We start from the raw sequence: 19,060 nt of genomic DNA, 5'->3' as shown, positions 1-19,060 counted from the left end.
TCACACAGTCCCCTCTGAACAGTTGATGTTGAGATGTGTCTGTTACTTGAACTCTGTGAAGCATTTATTTGGGCTGCAATTTCTGAGGCTGGTAACTCTAATGAACTTATCCTCTGCAGCAGAGGTAACTCTGGGTCTTCCATTCTTGTGGCGGTCCTCATGAGAGCCAGTTTCATCATAGCGCTTGATGGTTTTTGCGACTGCACTTGAAGAACCTTTCAAAGTTCTTGAAATGTTCCTTCTTAAATGTCTTGAAGTAATGATGGACTGTTGTTTCTCTTTGCTTATTTGAGCTGTTCTTGCCATAATATGGACTTGGTCTTTTACCAAATAGGGCTATCTTCTGTATACCCCCCCCACCTTATCACAACACAACTGATTGGCTCAAATGCATTAAGAAGGAAATAAATTCCACAAATTAACTTTTAAGAAGGTACACCTGTTAATTGAAATGCATTCCAGGTGACTACCTCATGAAGCTGGTTGAGATAACGCCAAGAGTGTGCAAAGCTGTCATCAAGGCAAAGGTTGGCTATTAGAAGAATCTCAAATATAAAATATATTTTGATTTGTTTAACCTATTTAGGCAAGGTGCTGGCTAGCACAGTAGAACACCTGTTTAGGAGAGGTGCTGGCTAGCAGAGTAGAACACCTGTTTAGGAGAGGTGCTGACAGCAGAGAGACACCTGTTTAGGATTACGAGTAGAACACCTGTTTAGGAGAGGTGCTGGCTAGCAGAGTAGAACACCTGGTTAGGAGAGGTACTGACTAGCAGAGAAGAACACCTGTTTAGGAGAGGTGCTGGCTAGCAGAATAGAACACCTGTTTAGGAGAGGTGCTGGGTAGCAGAGTAGAACACCTGTTTAGGGAGAGGTGCTGGCTAGCAGAGTAGAACACCTGTTTAGGAGAGGTGCTGGCTAGCAGAGAAGAACACCTGTTTAGGAGAGGTGCTGGCTAGCGGAGTAGAACACCTGTTTAGGCGAGGTGCTGGCTAGCAGAGTAGAACACCTGTTTAGGAGAGGTGCTGGCTAGCAGAGTAGAACGACCTGGTTATGAGAGAGGTGCTGGCTAGCAGAGTACACTCTGTTTTAGGTCTGTCTGAGTAACCCTGGTTAGGGAGGTGCTGCTAGCAGAGAAAACACCTGTTTAGGAGAGGTGCTGCCTAACAGAGTAGAACACCTGTTTAGGAGAGGTGCTGGCTAGCAGAGTAGAACACCTGTTTAGGAGAGGTGCTGGCTAGCGAGTAGAACACCTGGTTAGGAGAGGTACTGACTAGCAGAGAAGAACACCTGTTTAGGAGAGGTGCTGGCTAGCAGAATAGAACACCTGTTTAGGAGAGGTGCTGGGTAGCAGAGTAGAACACCTGTTTAGGAGAGGTGCTGGCTAACAGAGGTAGAACACCTGTTTAGGGAGAGGTGCTGGCTAGCAGAGTAGAACACCTGTTTAGGAGAGGTGCTGGCTAGCAGAGTAGAACACCTGTTTAGGCGAGGTGCTGGCTAGCAGAGTAGAACACCTGTTTAGGAGAGGTGCTGGCTAGCAGAGTAGAACACCTGTTTAGGAGAGGTGCTGGCTAGCAGTGTAGAACACCTGTTTAGGCGAGGTGCTGGCTAGCAGAGTAGAACACCTGTTTAGGAGAGGTGCTGGCTAGCAGAGTAGAACACCTGTTTAGGAGAGGTGCTGGGTAGCAGAGTAGAACACCTGTTTAGGAGAGGTGCTGGCTAGCAGTGTAGAACACCTGTTTAGGCGAGGTGCTGGCTAGCAGAGTAGAACACCTGGTTAGGAGAGGTGCTGGCTAGCAGAGTAGAACACCTGTTTAGGAGAGGTGCTGGCTAAGGGAGTAGAACACCTGTTTAGGTGAGGTGCTGTTTTCAATGCAATACATCTCAATAGTAAAACAGGGCTTTTACACAATGTAGAAACCTAATATTCATTTACATTACATTTTAGTCATTTAGCAGACGCTCTTATCCAGAGCGACTTACAGTTAGCACATACATTATTTTTATCGAACCCACAACCCTGGCGTTGCAAACGCCATGCTCTACCAACTGAGCTACATCCCCTGCCGGCCATTCCCTCCCCTACCCTGGACGACGCTGGGCCAATTGTGCGCCGCCCCATGGGTCTCCCGGTCGCGGCCGGCTACGACAGAGCCTGGATTCGAACCAGGATCTCTAGTGGCACAGCTAGCACTGCGATGCAGTGCCTTAGACCACTGCGCCACTCGGGGGATTACTTTGTAATGTAAATGACAGGTATTCATAACATTAGCTTTTATAATAAAATAATGTATTTGTGTTAGGTATTGGTTTCTAGGGCACAACATGTGCTTCACAAGTAGCTAGAATTCATATTAGGCACAATATAGGCTGTATTTCAATCGATTATAGAAATGTTATTTTCTGGTGCTCCTAAATTTCATGTGGTGCTCCTAACTTTGCTACCAATGAATTTTTAGCTACCAACCAAATTTAGAGCCCTGGTTTTGGTTGTGGTTGTTTTACTGACCGTGTGCGTAGCTGCTGAGGGTGGGTTCAGTCTCTGGAGCAGCCAGGCGTGGTTGAGGTATCCTGCCAGGTCTTTGACCCATACTGACGGGGTTGTCAGGAAACAGAGTCTGGCTCCGGTCCAACTGCTGCTTCAGCTCCCCCACGTCCAACTGGAACAGAACAGTATAGGAATGACCATACATAATACAACCACAACTTAACCCACATCCAACTAGAACATTCTAGATACAGTATCAAAACCTAACCCACATCCAACTAGAACATTCTAGATACAGTATCAAAACCTAACCCACATCCAACTAGAACAGTTTAGAAATATGCAGTCAATTGAATGAGGTCGAACGTTCTTTGAAGCTACATTTCGTAATGTACAGTAGTAATGCTAGCAGCTACCACATTAGTAATGCTAGCAGCTACCACAGTAGTAATGCTAGCAGCTACCACAGTAGTAATGCTAGCAGCTACCACAGTAGTAATGCTAGCAGCTACCACAGTAGTAATGCTAGCAGCTACCACAGTAGTAATGCTAGCAGCTACCACAGTAGTAATGCTAGCAGCTACCACAGTAGTAATGCTAGCAGCTACCACAGTAGTAATGCTAGCAGCTACCACAGTAGTAATGCTAGCAGCTACCACAGTAGTAATGCTAGCAGCTACCACAATAGCCATGCTAGCAGCTACCACAATAGCCATGCTAGCAGCTACCACAATAGCCATCTAACATTTGCTGTTGTATCTAGTAGCATGATGAAGTATTCAAGGGAGAGAGACTTTCTGACAACAGTCACTACTGATGGAGTCCAAGTCAAGTCACGACTCATGAAAATCGAGACCGAGTAGGTTTGCAAAGGGAGGGTATATTACTGGAAATGTTCTAAATTGACCAATTATCTACCAGAATGTTGGCATCTTTCAAAGACTTTACAAGACATCTAGTGGCCCTTTTGGGACTTCAGATTATCACAGGTGTCTAATTATCTCTGGCCCTCTGTGTGTCCTTGGAAAATAGAAAATATGAAATAGGATGATTTTAAGATAACAAATAGAACAACAAAGCTGTAAAACATCTTAAATATAAACCATCAACTTAGTGAATCCCATTAGTGTTTAATATGAGGGTTTCAGCATGAAATATCCTTTATATACATTTGTTTTTACACACTATTTATGTGACTACGTCAATACGCATTTGACGTCAATATTTTGCGTCAAACTCGTGCCAGTTGTGAAAAAAGTAAATAGTTGGACGAATTGCAATGGTAAATGAAAATAATGCCATTGTTGATTAGATGCTTTTTTCATTAATTAGGCTACTTTCTTTTGAATCATATGGTCCATCTACTAGACACGTATGGACAATATGGACATAGAGATTAACACTAATATGAATTAGAGGTCTTCACGGGTCCAAAAAGTTGGATCCATTCCAAAAAGGGACCTGGGGCTTTCCCACCCGGACCCGATATGCATAAATAAAATAGCTCAATATAGAGACCCGTTCCGAACGGACCCGAAGACAACTAGACCCATTCCATGTAGACCTGGTCGGATCCAGACCCGGTCCGATCTGATCCGAGTGAGGGAAGCAGCAGAAAAGTCATTTAAGCTACTTTATTAACCGGAGTTGATAAAGCGTGAGAGGGAGAGAGGTGCTGCTTTAGCAGGGGGGGAGGGGCCGTACTGTGGGCCAGTGACATGTGAGCAGGGGGAGGGGGCCGTACTGTGGGCCAGTGACATGTGAGCAGGGGGGGCGTACTGTGGGCCAGTGACATGTGAGCAGGGGGGAGGGGCCATACTGTGGGCCAGTGACATGTGAGCAGGGAGGGAGACAGCAACCAACCAAGCAGACTCACGCTATAGTAGACTAATAGCTGCCATAGATAGGTTATTTACCATCCAATATGATTACCTAGTAGCTGTCTTGACTGCATCAAACCGGGAGAAGCTAGTTAAGCTAGCTAACGTTAGCTAACTAGGCTAATTGAGGCTCCATGCACCCTCTCATCCTACAGTAACAAACACAACTCCATTCAGAATATAAAGTAGCAGCCTACCTGTTGGCTCTTGGTCATTGTAGCCTGTCCTTCTCCTTTAACTTTTAATTCCCTCATTATAATTCCATCTTCCATTGATTAGATATCTCCTAATTCTTGCCACACATGGAGCGAGGCTCTATGACTGTAGCCTATGGTCTCTGATGACTCATGATTGGCCAACAACAAGATACATACTCCACGCTCCACTGTTGTGAAAAGGAAGAGCACCAGCATCAATCCAATCTCTGTTAGGATCTGTAACATTCCTCTCTCTCTACCCTAGCAGTCTGTTAGGATCAGTAACATTCCTCTCTCTCTACCCTAGCAGTCTGTTAGGATCAGTAACATTCCTCTCTCTACCCTAGCAGTCTGTTAGGATCTGTAACATTCCTCTCTCTACCCTAGCAGTCTGTTAGGATCTGTAACATTCCTCTCTCTCTACCCTAGCAGTCTGTTAGGATCAGTAACATTCCTCTCTACCCTAGCAGTCTGTTAGGATCTGTAACATTCCTCTCTACCCTAGCAGTCTGTTAGGATCTGTAACATTCCTCTCTCTACCCTAGCAGTCTGTTAGGATCTGTAACATTCCTCTCTCTACCCTAGCAGTCTGTTAGGATCAGTAACATTCCTCTCTCTACCCTAGCAGTCTGTTAGGATCTGTAACATTCCTCTCTCTACCCTAGCAGTCTGTTAGGATCTGTAACATTCCTCTCTCTCTCTACCCTAGCAGTCTGTTAGGATCTGTAACATTCCTCTCTCTACCCTAGCAGTCTGTTGGGATCTGTAACATTCCTCTCTCTACCCTAGCAGTCTGTTAGGATCTGTAACATTCCTCTCTCTCTCTACCCTAGCAGTCTGTTAGGATCTGTAACATTCCTCTCTCTCTCTACCCTAGCAGTCTGTTAGGATCTGTAACATTCCTCTCTCTCTCTCTCTACCCTAGCAGTCTGTTAGGATCTGTAACATTCCTCTCTCTCTCTACTGAACCAGTCTGTTAGGATCTGTAACATTCCTCTCTCTCTCTACCCTAGCAGTCTGTTGGGATCTGTAACATTCCTCTCTCTCTCTACCCTAGCAGTCTGTTAGGATCTGTAACATTCCTCTCTCTCTCTCTCTACCCTAGCAGTCTGTTAGGATCTGTAACATTCCTCTCTCTACCCTAGCAGTCTGTTAGGATCAGTAACATTCCTCTCTCTCTCTACCCTAGCAGTCTGTTAGGATCTGTAACATTCCTCTCTCTACCCTAGCAGTCTGTTGGGATCTGTAACATTCCTCTCTCTCTACCCTAGCAGTCTGTTGGGATCTGTAACATTCCTCTCTCTCTACCCTAGCAGTCTGTTAGGATCTGTAACATTCCTCTCTCTCTCTACCCTAGCAGTCTGTTAGGATCTGTAACATTCCTCTCTCTACCCTAGCAGTCTGTTGGGATCTGTAACATTCCTCTCTCTACCCTAGCAGTCTGTTAGGATCTGTAACATTCCTCTCTCTCTCTACCCTAGCAGTCTGTTGGGATCTGTAACATTCCTCTCTCTCTCTACCCTAGCAGTCTGTTAGGATCTGTAACATTCCTCTCTCTACCCTAGCAGTCTGTTAGGATCTGTAACATTCTCTCTCTCTACCCTAGCAGTCTGTTGGGATCTGTAACATTCCTCTCTCTCTCTACCCTAGCAGTCTGTTAGGATCTGTAACATTCCTCTCTCTACCCTAGCAGTCTGTTGGGATCTGTAACATTCCTCTCTCTCTACCCTAGCAGTCTGTTGGGATCTGTAACATTCCTCTCTCTCTACCCTAGCAGTCTGTTAGGATCTGTAACATTCCTCTCTCTACCCTAGCAGTCTGTTAGGATCTGTAACATTCCTCTCTCTCTCTACCCTAGCAGTCTGTTAGGATCTGTAACATTCCTCTCTCTACCCTAGCAGTCTGTTAGGATCTGTAACATTCCTCTCTCTACCCTAGCAGTCTGTTAGGATCTGTAACATTCCTCTCTCTACCCTAGCAGTCTGTTAGGATCTGTAACATTCCTCTCTCTACCCTAGCAGTCTGTTGGGATCTGTAACATTCCTCTCTCTCTCTACCCTAGCAGTCTGTTAGGATCTGTAACATTCCTCTCTCTCTACCCTAGCAGTCTGTTAGGATCTGTAACATTCCTCTCTCTCTACCCTAGCAGTCTGTTAGGATCTGTAACATTCCTCTCTCTCTACCCTAGCAGTCTGTTAGGATCTGTAACATTCCTCTCTCTACTCCCTAGCAGTCTGTTAGGATCTGTAACATTCCTCTCTCTACCCTAGCAGTCTGTTGGGATCTGTAACATTCCTCTCTCTCTACCCTAGCAGTCTGTTAGGATCAGTAACATTCCTCTCTCTACCCTAGCAGTCTGTTAGGATCTGTAACATTCCTCTCTCTCTACCCTAGCAGTCTGTTAGGATCAGTAACATTCCTCTCTCTCTACCCTAGCAGTCTGTTAGGATCTGTAACATTCCTCTCTCTCTCTCTACCCTAGCAGTCTGTTGGGATCTGTAACATTCCTCTCTCTCTCTACTGAACCAGTCTGTTAGGATCTGTAACATTCCTCTCTCTACCCTAGCAGTCTGTTAGGATCTGTAACATTCCTCTCTCTACCCTATCAGTCTGTTGGGATCTGTAACATTCCTCCCTCTCTCTACCCTAGCAGTCTGTTAGGATCTGTAACATTCCTCTCTCTACCCTAGCAGTCTGTTAGGATCTGTAACATTCCTCTCTCTACCCTAGCAGTCTGTTAGGATCTGTAACATTCCTCTCTCTACCCTAGCAGTCTGTTGGGATCTGTAACATTCCTCTCTCTCTACCCTAGCAGTCTGTTAGGATCTGTAACATTCCTCTCTCTACCATAGCAGTCTGTTAGGATCTGTAACATTCCTCTCTCTACCCTAGCAGTCTGTTAGGATCTGTAACATTCCTCTCTCTACCCTAGCAGTCTGTTAGGATCTGTAACATTCCTCTCTCTCTACCCTAGCAGACTGTTAGGATCTGTAACATTCCTCTCTCTACCCTAGCAGTCTGTTGGGATCTGTAACATTCCTCTCTCTCTACCCTAGCAGTCTGTTAGGATCTGTAACATTCCTCTCTCTACCCTAGCAGTCTGTTAGGATCTGTAACATTCCTCTCTCTCTCTACCCTAGCAGTCTGTTAGGATCTGTAACATTCCTCTCTCTACCCTAGCAGTCTGTTGGGATCTGTAACATTCCTCTCTCTCTACCCTAGCAGTCTGTTAGGATCTGTAACATTCCTCTCTCTCTACCCTAGCAGTCTGTTAGGATCTGTAACATTCCTCTCTCTCTACCCTAGCAGTCTGTTAGGATCTGTAACATTCCTCTCTCTCTCTACCCTAGCAGTCTGTTAGGATCTGTAACATTCCTCTCTCTCTCTACCCTAGCAGTCTGTTAGGATCTGTAACATTCCTCTCTCTCTACCCTAGCAGTCTGTTGGGATCTGTAACATTCCTCTCTCTCTACCCTAGCAGTCTGTTAGGATCTGTAACATTCCTCTCTCTACCCTAGCAGTCTGTTAGGATCTGTAACATTCCTCTCTCTCTCTACCCTAGCAGTCTGTTAGGATCTGTAACATTCCTCTCTCTACCCTAGCAGTCTGTTAGGATCTGTAACATTCCTCTCTCTACCCTAGCAGTCTGTTAGGATCTGTAACATTCCTCTCTCTACTACCTAGCAGTCTGTTAGGATCTGTAACATTCCTCTCTCTCTCTACCCTAGCAGTCTGTTAGGATCTGTAACATTCCTCTCTCTACCCTAGCAGTCTGTTAGGATCTGTAACATTCCTCTCTCTCTACCCTAGCAGTCTGTTAGGATCTGTAACATTCCTCTCTCTACCCTAGCAGTCTGTTGGGATCTGTAACATTCCTCTCTCTCTAACCTAGCAGTCTGTTAGGATCTGTAACATTCCTCTCTCTCTACCCTAGCAGTCTGTTAGGATCTGTAACATTCCTCTCTCTACCCTAGCAGTCTGTTAGGATCTGTAACATTCCTCTCTCTACCCTAGCAGTCTGTTAGGATCTGTAACATTCCTCTCTCTCTACCCTAGCAGTCTGTTAGGATCTGTAACATTCCTCTCTCTACCCTAGCAGTCTGTTAGGATCTGTAACATTCCTCTCTCTCTACCCTAGCAGTCTGTTGGGATCTGTAACATTCCTCTCTCTCTACCCTAGCAGTCTGTTAGGATCAGTAACATTCCTCTCTCTCTCTACCCTAGCAGTCTGTTAGGATCTGTAACATTCCTCTCTCTCTACCCTAGCAGTCTGTTGGGATCTGTAACATTCCTCTCTCTACCCTAGCAGTCTGTTAGGATATGTAACATTCCTCTCTCTACCCTAGCAGTCTGTTAGGATCTGTAACATTCCTCTCTCTCTACCCTAGCAGTCTGTTAGGATCTGTAACATTCCTCTCTCTACCCTAGCAGTCTGTTAGGATCAGTAACATTCCTCTCTCTCTCTACCCTAGCAGTCTGTTAGGATCTGTAACATTCCTCTCTCTACCCTAGCAGTCTGTTAGGATCTGTAACATTCCTCTCTCTCTCTACTGAACCAGTCTGTTGGGATCTGTAACATTCCTCTCTCTCTCTACCCTAGCAGTCTGTTAGGATCTGTAACATTCCTCTCTCTCTACCCTAGCAGTCTGTTAGGATCTGTAACATTCCTCTCTCTCTCTACCCTAGCAGTCTGTTAGGATCTGTAACATTCCTCTCTCTCTACCCTAGCAGTCTGTTAGGATCTGTAACATTCCTCTCTCTCTCTACCCTAGCAGTCTGTTAGGATCTGTAACATTCCTCTCTCTACCCTAGCAGTCTGTTAGGATATGTAACATTCCTCTCTCTCTCTACCCTAGCAGTCTGTTAGGATCTGTAACATTCCTCTCTCTCTCTACCTTAGCAGTCTGTTAGGATCTGTAACATTCCTCTCTCTACCCTAGCAGTCTGTTAGGATCTGTAACATTCCTCTCTCTCTCTACCCTAGCAGTCTGTTAGGATCTGTAACATTCCTCTCTCTACCCTAGCAGTCTGTTAGGATCTGTAACATTCCTCTCTCTACCCTAGCAGTCTGTTGGGATCTGTAACATTGCTCTCTCTCTACCCTAGCAGTCTGTTGGGATCTGTAACATTCCTCTCTCTACCCTAGCAGTCTGTTAGGATCTGTAACATTCCTCTCTCTCTACCCTAGCAGTCTGTTAGGATCTGTAACATTCCTCTCTCTCTACCCTAGCAGTCTGTTGGGATCTGTAACATTCCTCTCTCTACCCTAGCAGTCTGTTAGGATCTGTAACATTCCTCTCTCTCTCTACCCTAGCAGTCTGTTGGGATCTGTAACATTCCTCTCTCTACCCTAGCAGTCTGTTGGGATCTGTAACATTCCTCTCTCTACCCTAGCAGTCTGTTAGGATCTGTAACATTCCTCTCTCTCTCTACCCTAGCAGTCTGTTAGGATCTGTAACATTCCTCTCTCTACCCTAGCAGTCTGTTAGGATCTGTAACATTCCTCTCTCTACCCTAGCAGTCTGTTAGGATCTGTAACATTCCTCTCTCTCTACCCTAGCAGTCTGTTAGGATCAGTAACATTCCTCTCTCTCTCTACCCTAGCAGTCTGTTAGGATCTGTAACATTCCTCTCTCTACCCTAGCAGTCTGTTAGGATCTGTAACATTCCTCTCTCTCTCTACTGAACCAGTCTGTTGGGATCTGTAACATTCCTCTCTCTCTCTACCCTAGCAGTCTGTTAGGATCTGTAACATTCCTCTCTCTCTACCCTAGCAGTCTGTTAGGATCTGTAACATTCCTCTCTCTCTCTACCCTAGCAGTCTGTTAGGATCTGTAACATTCCTCTCTCTCTACCCTAGCAGTCTGTTAGGATCTGTAACATTCCTCTCTCACTCTACCCTAGCAGTCTGTTAGGATCTGTAACATTCCTCTCTCTACCCTAGCAGTCTGTTAGGATCAGTAACATTCCTCTCTCTCTACCCTATCAGTCTGTTAGGATCTGTAACATTCCTTTCTCTACCCTAGCAGTCTGTTGGGATCTGTAACATTCCTCTCTACCCTAGCAGTCGGTTAGGATCTGTAACATTTCTCTCTCTCTCTACCCTAGCAGTCTGTTAGGATCTGTAACATTCCTCTCTCTCTCCTGCAGCAGTCTGTTAGGATCTGTAACATTCCTCTCTCTCTACCCTAGCAGTCTGTTAGGATCTGTAACATTCCTCTCTCTACCCTAGCAGTCTGTTAGGATCTGTAACATTCCTCTCTCTACTCCTAGCAGTCTGTTAGGATCTGTAACATTCCTCTCTCTCTCTCCTGCAGCAGTCTGTTAGGATCTGTAACATTCCTCTCTCTCTACCCTAGCAGTCTGTTAGGATCTGTAACATTCCTCTCTCTCTCTACCCTAGCAGTCTGTTGGGATCTGTAACATCCCTCTCTCTAACCTAGCAGTCTGTTAGGATCTGTAACATTCCTCTCTCTCAACCCTAGCAGTCTGTTAGGATCTGTAACATTCCTCTCTCTACCCTAGCAGTCTGTTAGGATCAGTAACATTCCTCTCTCTCTCTACCCTAGCAGTCTGTTAGGATCAGTAACATTCCTCTCTCTCTCTACCCTAGCAGTCTGTTAGGATCTGTAACATTCCTCTCTCTACCCTAGCAGTCTGTTAGGATCTGTAACATTCCTCTCTCTCTACCCTAGCAGTCTGTTAGGATCTGTAACATTCCTCTCTCTCTACCCTAGCAGTCTGTTAGGATCTGTAACATTCCTCTCTCTACCTTAGCAGTCTGTTGGGATCTGTAACATTCCTCTCTCTACCCTAGCAGTCGGTTAGGATCTGTAACATTCCTCTCTCTCTCTACCCTAGCAGTCTGTTAGGATCTGTAACATTCCTCTCTCTCTACCCTAGCAGTCTGTTAGGATCTGTAACATTCCTCTCTCTCTACCCTAGCAGTCTGTTAGGATCTGTAACATTCCTCTCTCTCTACCCTAGCAGTCTGTTAGGATCTGTAACATTCCTCTCTCTACCCTAGCAGTCTGTTGGGATCTGTAACATTCCTCTCTACCCTAGCAGTCGGTTAGGATCTGTAACATTTCTCTCTCTCTCTACCCTAGCAGTCTGTTAGGATCTGTAACATTCCTCTCTCTCTCCTGCAGCAGTCTGTTAGGATCTGTAACATTCCTCTCTCTCTACCCTAGCAGTCTGTTAGGATCTGTAACATTCCTCTCTCTACCCTAGCAGTCTGTTAGGATCTGTAACATTCCTCTCTCTCTACCCTAGCAGTCTGTTAGGATCTGTAACATTCCTCTCTCTCTCTCCTGCAGCAGTCTGTTAGGATCTGTAACATTCCTCTCTCTCTACCCCTAGCAGTCTGTTAGGATCTGTAACATTCCTCTCTCTCTCTACCCTAGCAGTCTGTTGGGATCTGTAACATCCCTCTCTCTAACCTAGCAGTCTGTTAGGATCTGTAACATTCCTCTCTCTCTACCCTAGCAGTCTGTTAGGATCTGTAACATTCCTCTCTCTACCCTAGCAGTCTGTTAGGATCTGTAACATTCCTCTCTCTCTACCCTAGCAGTCTGTTAGGATCTGTAACATTCCGCTCTCTCTACCCTAGCAGTCTGTTAGGATCAGTAACATTCCTCTCTCTCTCTACCCTAGCAGTCTGTTAGGATCAGTAACATTCCTCTCTCTCTCTACCCTAGCAGTCTGTTAGGATCTGTAACATTCCTCTCTCTACCCTAGCAGTCTGTTAGGATCTGTAACATTCCTCTCTCTCTACCCTAGCAGTCTGTTAGGATCTGTAACATTCCTTTCTCTCTACCCTAGCAGTCTGTTAGGATCTGTAACATTCCTCTCTCTACCCTAGCAGTCTGTTGGGATCTGTAACATTCCTCTCTCTACCCTAGCAGTCGGTTAGGATCTGTAACATTCCTCTCTCTCTCTACCCTAGCAGTCTGTTAGGATCTGTAACATTCCTCTCTCTCTACCCTAGCAGTCTGTTTGGATCTGTAACATTCCTCTCTCTCTACCCTAGCAGTCTGTTAGGATCTGTAACATTCCTCTCTCTACCCTAGCAGTCTGTTAGGATCTGTAACATTCCTCTCTCTCTCTACCCTAGCAGTCTGTTAGGATCTGTAACATTCCTCTCTCTCTCTACCCTAGCAGTCTGTTAGAATCAGTAACATTCCTCTCTCTCTACCCTAGCAGTCTGTTGGGATCTGTAACATTCCTTTCTCTACCCTAGCAGTCTGTTAGGATCTGTAATATTCCTCTCTCTCTCTACCCTAGCAGTCTGTTGGGATCTGTAACATTCCTCTCTCTCTCTCTCTACCCTAGCAGTCTGTTAGGATCTGTAACATTCCTCTCTCTACCCTAGCAGTCTGTTAGGATCTGTAACATTCCTCTCTCTCTACCCTAGCAGTCTGTTAGGATCTGTAACATTCCTCTCTCTCTACCCTAGCAGTCTGTTAGGATCTGTAACATTCCTCTCTCTCTACCCTAGCAGTCTGTTAGGATCTGTAACATTCCTCTCTCTCTCCTGCAGCAGTCTGTTAGGATCTGTAACATTCCTCTCTCTCTACCCTAGCAGTCTGTTAGGATCTGTAACATTCCTCTCTCTACCCTAGCAGTCTGTTAGGATCTGTAACAATTCCTCTCTCTCTACCCTAGCAGTCTGTTAGGATCTGTAACATTCCTCTCTCTCTCTCCTGCAGCAGTCTGTTAGGATCTGTAACATTCCTCTCTCTACCCTAGCAGTCTGTTAGGATCTGTAACATTCCTCTCTCTCTCTACCCTAGCAGTCTGTTAGGATCTGTAACATTCCTCTCTCTACCCTAGCAGTCTGTTAGGATCAGTAACATTCCTCTCTCTCTCTACCCTAGCAGTCTGTTAGGATCTGTAACATTCCTCTCTCTCTACCCTAGCAGTCTGTTAGGATCTGTAACATTCCTCTCTCTACCCTAGCAGTCTGTTAGGATCTGTAACATTCCTCTCTCTCTCTACTGAACCAGTCGGTTGGGATCTGTAACATTCCTCTCTCTCTCTACCCTAGCAGTCTGTTGGGATCTGTAACATTCCTCTCTCTACCCTAGCAGTCTGTTGGGATCTGTAACATTCCTCTCTCTACCCTAGCAGTCTGTTGGGATCTGTAACATTCCTCTCTCTACCCTAGCAGTCTGTTAGGATCTGTAACATTCCTCTCTCTCTCTACCCTAGCAGTCTGTTGGGATCTGTAACATTCCTCTCTCTCTCTACCCTAGCAGTCTGTTGGGATCTGTAACATTCCTCTCTCTCTCTACCCTAGCAGTCTGTTAGGATCTGTAACATTCCTCTCTCTACCCTAGCAGTCTGTTAGGATCTGTAACATTCCTCTCTCTCTCTACCCTAGCAGTCTGTTAGGATCTGTAACATTCCTCTCTCTCTACCCTAGCAGTCTGTTAGGATCTGTAACATTCCTCTCTCTCTACCCTAGCAGTCTGTTAGGATCTGTAACATTCCTCTCTCTACCCTAGCAGTCTGTTGGGATCTGTAACATTCCTCTCTCTACCCTAGCAGTCTGTTAGGATCTGTAACATTCCTCTCTCTCTCTACTGAACCAGTCTGTTAGGATCTGTAACATTCCTCTCTCTACCCTAGCAGTCTGTTAGGATCTGTAACATTCCTCTCTCTACCCTAGCAGTCTGTTAGGATCTGCACGGGCCCTTCCAGACAAGTCAGTTCAAAATGACACATACCCCAGACCATCATATCAGATACAACCCAGGACTCGAGGGGGTCCGGATCCATATATTCTGGATCCGGACCGGGTCTCGGGTCCCGGTGGATCCATATATTCTGGATCCGGACCGGGTCCCAGTGGATCCATATATTCTGGATCCGGACCGGGTCCCAGTGGATCCATATATTCTGGATCCGGACCGGGTCTCGGGTCCCAGTGGATCCATATATTCTGGATCCGGACCGAGTCTCGGGTCCCGGTGGATCCATATATTCTGGATCCGGACCGGGTCTCGGGTCCCGGTGGATCCATATATTCTGGATCCGGACCGAGTCTCGGGTCCCGGTGGATCCATATATTCTGGATCCGGACCGAGTCTCGGGTCCCGGTGGATCCATATATTCTGGATCCGGACCGGGTCTCGGGTCCCGGTGGATCCATATATTCTGGATCCGGACCGGGTCTCGGGTCCCGGTGGATCTATATATTCTGGATCCGGACCGGGTCCCAGTGGATCCATATATTCTGGATCCGGACCGGGTCCCAGTGGATCCATATATTCTGGATCCGGACCGGGTCTCGGGTCCCAGTGGATCCATATATTCTGGATCCGGACCGGGTCTCGGGTCCCGGTGGATCCATATATTCTGGATCCGGACCGGGTCTCGGGTCCCGGTGGATCCATATATTCTGGATCCGGACCGGGTCTCGGGTCCCGGTGGATCCATATATTCTGGATCCGGACCGGGTCTCGGGTCCCGGTGGATCCATATATTCTGGATCCGGACCGGGTCTCGGGTCCCGGTGGATCCATATATTCTGGATCCGGACCGGGTCTCGGGTCCCGGTGGATCCATATATTCTGGATCCGGACCGGGTCTCGGGTACAGGTGAATCCATATATTCTGGATCCGGACCGGGTCTCGGGTACAGGCGGATCCATATATTCTGGACCGGGTCTTCAAGTATAAATGACCAAAGTTACGATAGATTGCCATATATATTTTGTGTTAATTATCCTGAAGATTCCAGTAACTTGCCAGTAGCAACCCTATACCGGAGACCGTCCTGGACTGGAGCGCCACGACACTGATAAACAGTATAGAAATGGAAACATCAGAAACAAGCTTGTGATGTTGTGTGAAACAGTGAGATTCAGCATGTGACTTTTGCCCTAGATTAGTCTAATACAGCCAGTCCTGCGTGTGTAGGTACCTTGTGCCTTTTGCCCTAGATTAGTCTAATACAGCCAGTCCTGCGTGTGTAGGTACCTTGTGCTGCAGACGTGTGTATAAGTTGCTGGTGTGCGCGCGTGTGTGTAAGCGCGTATGGTGTGTGACTCACGGCTTTGAATGCATCCTCCAGGTTCTTGTGTGTGTTGTGTGTTGGTGTGGAGGCAGGGGGAGGCTTGGCCTTCTGTTTGCCCGCTGAAGGCTTCTTGTTGCTGGGCTCGGCCGGAGGAACCTGCTCCTTGTAATGCTTCTTCCCCATCTTCTCAAAAGCCTCAAACAACGTCTCCGATGTCACCAGGGGAGCTGCAACACAACATAGGTCAGAGAGAGACAGAGAAATGGAGAGACAGTGTGTATAGCTCAGACCTCCAGAGGCTTCTCCAGGATGCCCCTCCTATCTGCCTCCCTCCCGTCAGTTAGCCAGCCAGTCAGTGTGAAGCCTAGTTATCTGCCTCCCTCCCGTCAGTTAGCCAGCCAGTCAGTGTGAAGCCTAGTTTGACCATGTGTAGATGAGAGTTGTCACTATCCATGGCAGGGCTCTACAGTGCGTCTGCCTAATCACACACAGGACAACCAATCCCATGGGGAGCTGCGCGCTCTGAGTGAAGTACTGAAAGATTCATTTTTAGAAGCACACAGGCATAAAAGTTGGTCTAATTTAACCGAAAGTCTACTCAAGTGTGGCTGTCCTTATGTTCCTTGGCTATTTACATTGAATAACAAGCTAGCGTGTGAAGATAATGTTAGTTTGAGCTCAACTGCTAGCGAAGAGACATGTCGTAGAATGTCATCTTTTACTGACAGACATGCCAATCCCACCGTTACAACGGTAAAGGCCCGCCCCTTAAAAAGGGGCAGCTGAACATTTGTCTCACTTAAGTGACTCCAATATTTGAGGGTACATTGATGGAACACTCAAAAACGCTTTTATTCATAAACTTTGTCGTTTCTTATCATAAAAACACTTCCTCAAATACTTTCATTGTGCTCCTAAATTTCTTTGTGTGCTCCTAAATTTCTTTGTGTGCCCCTACATTTCTCAACTAAAGAGCATGTGGTCCTTGTAAAAAAAAAAATCATAATAAATAAATTCAGCCATGTCAGAATTTTGACTTCGATACCGATACCAGGTTTAGTATCACGATACCATTACTCGATACAATCACGATACTCGATACCCTATACCAGGGCTGACCAACCCTGTTCCTGGAGATCTACTGTCCTGGAGGTTTTCAGTCCAACCCTAATTTAGCATCTCTGATTCAGCTAGTTAAGGTTTTGTTGAGCAGCTAATAATTAGAATCAGGTGTGTTAAATTAGGGTTGGACTGAAAACCTACAGGACAGTAGATCTCCAGGAAGAGGGTTGGACTGAAAACCCACAGGACAGTAGATCTCCAGGAAGACGGTTGGACTGAACCTACAGGACAGTAGATCTCCAGGAAGAGGGTTGGACTGAAAACCTACAGGACAGTAGATCTCCAGGAAGAGGGTTGGACTGAAAACCCACAGGACAGTAGATCTCCAGGAAGACGGTTGGACTGAACCTACAGGACAGTAGATCTCCAGGAAGAGGGTTGGACTGAAAACCTACAGGACAGGAGATCTCCAGGAAGAGGGTTGGACTGAACCTACAGGACAGTAGATCTCCAGGAAGACGGTTGGACTGAACCTACAGGACAGTAGATCTCCAGGAAGACGGTTGGACTGAACCTACAGGACAGTAGATCTCCAGGAAGAGGGTTGGACTGAAAACCCACAGGACAGTAGATCTCCAGGAAGACGGTTGGACTGAAAACCTACAGGACAGTAGATCTCCAGGAAGAGGGTTGGACTGAAAACCCACAGGACAGTAGATCTCCAGGAAGAGGGTTGGACTGAAAACCCACAGGACAGTAGATCTCCAGGAAGACGGTTGGGCAGCCCTGTCATAATACTCTATACCATCACGATACTCTATATCAAAATCACATTTTATTTGTCACATACACATGTTTAGCAGATGTTATTGCAGCGAAATGCTTGTGTTTCTAGATCCAACAGTGCAGCATATCTAACAATTCACAACAATACACACAACCTGAAAGTAAAAGAAAGGAATTAAGGAATATATAAATATTAGAAATATTAGGATGAGCAATGTCGGAGTAGCATTGACTAAAATACAGTAGAATAGAATACAGTATATACATATGAAATTAGTAAAGCAGTATGTAAACATTATTAAAGTGACTAGTGTTCCATTATTAAAGTGGCCAGTGATTCCATGTCTATGTATATAGGGCAGCAGCCTCTAAGGTGCAGGGTTGAGTAACCGGGTGGTAGCCGGCTAGTGATGGCTATTTAACAGTCTGATGGCCTTGAGATACCGGGTGGTAGCCGGCTAGTGGTGGCTATTTAACAGTCTGATGGCCTTGAGATACCGGGTGGTAGCCGGCTAGTGGTGGCTATTTAACAGTCTGATGGCCTTGAGATACCGGGTGGTAGCCGGCTAGTGGTGGCTATTTAACAGTCTGATGGCCTTGAGATACCGGGTGGTAGCCGGCTAGTGGTGGCTATTTAACAGTCTGGTGGCCTTGAGATACCGGGTGGTAGCCGGCTAGTGGTGGCTATTTAACAGTCTGATGGCCTTGAGATAGAAGCTGTTTTTCAGTCTCTTGGTCCCAGCTTTGATGTACCTGTTATGAACGCGGGGTGAACAGGCAGTGGCTCGGGTGGTTGTTGTCCTTGAAGATCATTTGGGCCTTCCTGTGACGTCGGGTGCTGTATGTGTCCTGGAGGGCAGGTAGTTTGCCCCACGGTGATGCGTTGGGCAGACCGCACCACCCTCTGGAGAGCACTGTGGTTGCTGGCGGTACAGTTGCCGTACCAGGCAGTGATACAGCCCGACAGGATGCTCTCAATTGTGCATCTGTAAAAGTTAGTGAGGGTTTTAGGTGCCAAGACAAATTTCTTCAGCCTCCTGAGGTTGAAGAGGCGCTGTCCACACTGTGTGGGTAGACCATTTCAGATCGTCAGTGATGTGTACGCCGAGGAACTTGAAGCATTCCACCTTCTCCACTGCGGTCCCATCGATGTGGATAGGGGCGTGCTCTCTGCTGTTTCCTGAAGTCCACGATCAGCTCCTTTGTTTTGTTGACGTTGAGGGAGAGGTTATTTTCCTGGCCCCACCCTGCCAGGGCCCTCACCTCCTCCCTGTAGGCGGTCTCGTCATTGTTGGTAATCTGGCCTACTACTGTTGTGTCGTCTGCAAACTTGATGATTGAGTTGGAGGCGTGCTTGGCCACACAGTCATAGGTGAACAGGGAGTACAGGAGGGGGATGAGCACGCACCCTTGTGGGGCCCCCGTGTTGAGGATCAGCGTAGTGGAGGTGTTGTTTCCTACCTTCACCACCTGGGGGCGGCCTGTCAGGAAGTCCAGGACCCAGTTGCACAGGGCGGGGTTAAGACCCAGGGCCCTGAGCTTAATGATGAGCTTGGAGGGTACTATGGTGTTGAATGCTGCACTATAGTCAATAAACAGCATTCTTACATAGTAATTCCTCTTGT

At 46.5% G+C, this 19,060-nt stretch overlaps 1 protein-coding gene across 1 annotated transcript in view; it reads right to left on the bottom strand.

Annotated features, from left to right (window-relative positions):
- The window catches only part of LOC121542756 (transmembrane protein 214), a gene marked incomplete at its 3' end in the record, with an annotated part of 79,168 nt that overhangs the window by 35,824 nt on the left and 24,284 nt on the right, over positions 1–19,060 (bottom strand). Inside the window, 4 exon segments of the mRNA XM_045219179.1 lie at positions 2,509–2,559; positions 2,562–2,598; positions 2,600–2,659; positions 15,624–15,814. Coding sequence (XP_045075114.1) covers positions 2,509–2,559; positions 2,562–2,598; positions 2,600–2,659; positions 15,624–15,814 — 339 coding nt within the window.

Source organism: Coregonus clupeaformis, unplaced genomic scaffold (assembly GCF_020615455.1).
Source record: "Coregonus clupeaformis isolate EN_2021a unplaced genomic scaffold, ASM2061545v1 scaf2126, whole genome shotgun sequence".
In the NCBI taxonomy this organism is placed as follows: Eukaryota; Metazoa; Chordata; class Actinopteri; order Salmoniformes; family Salmonidae; genus Coregonus; species Coregonus clupeaformis.
Note: the sequence above shows the minus strand (reverse complement) of the source record. Positions and strands in the feature narration are given on the sequence as shown.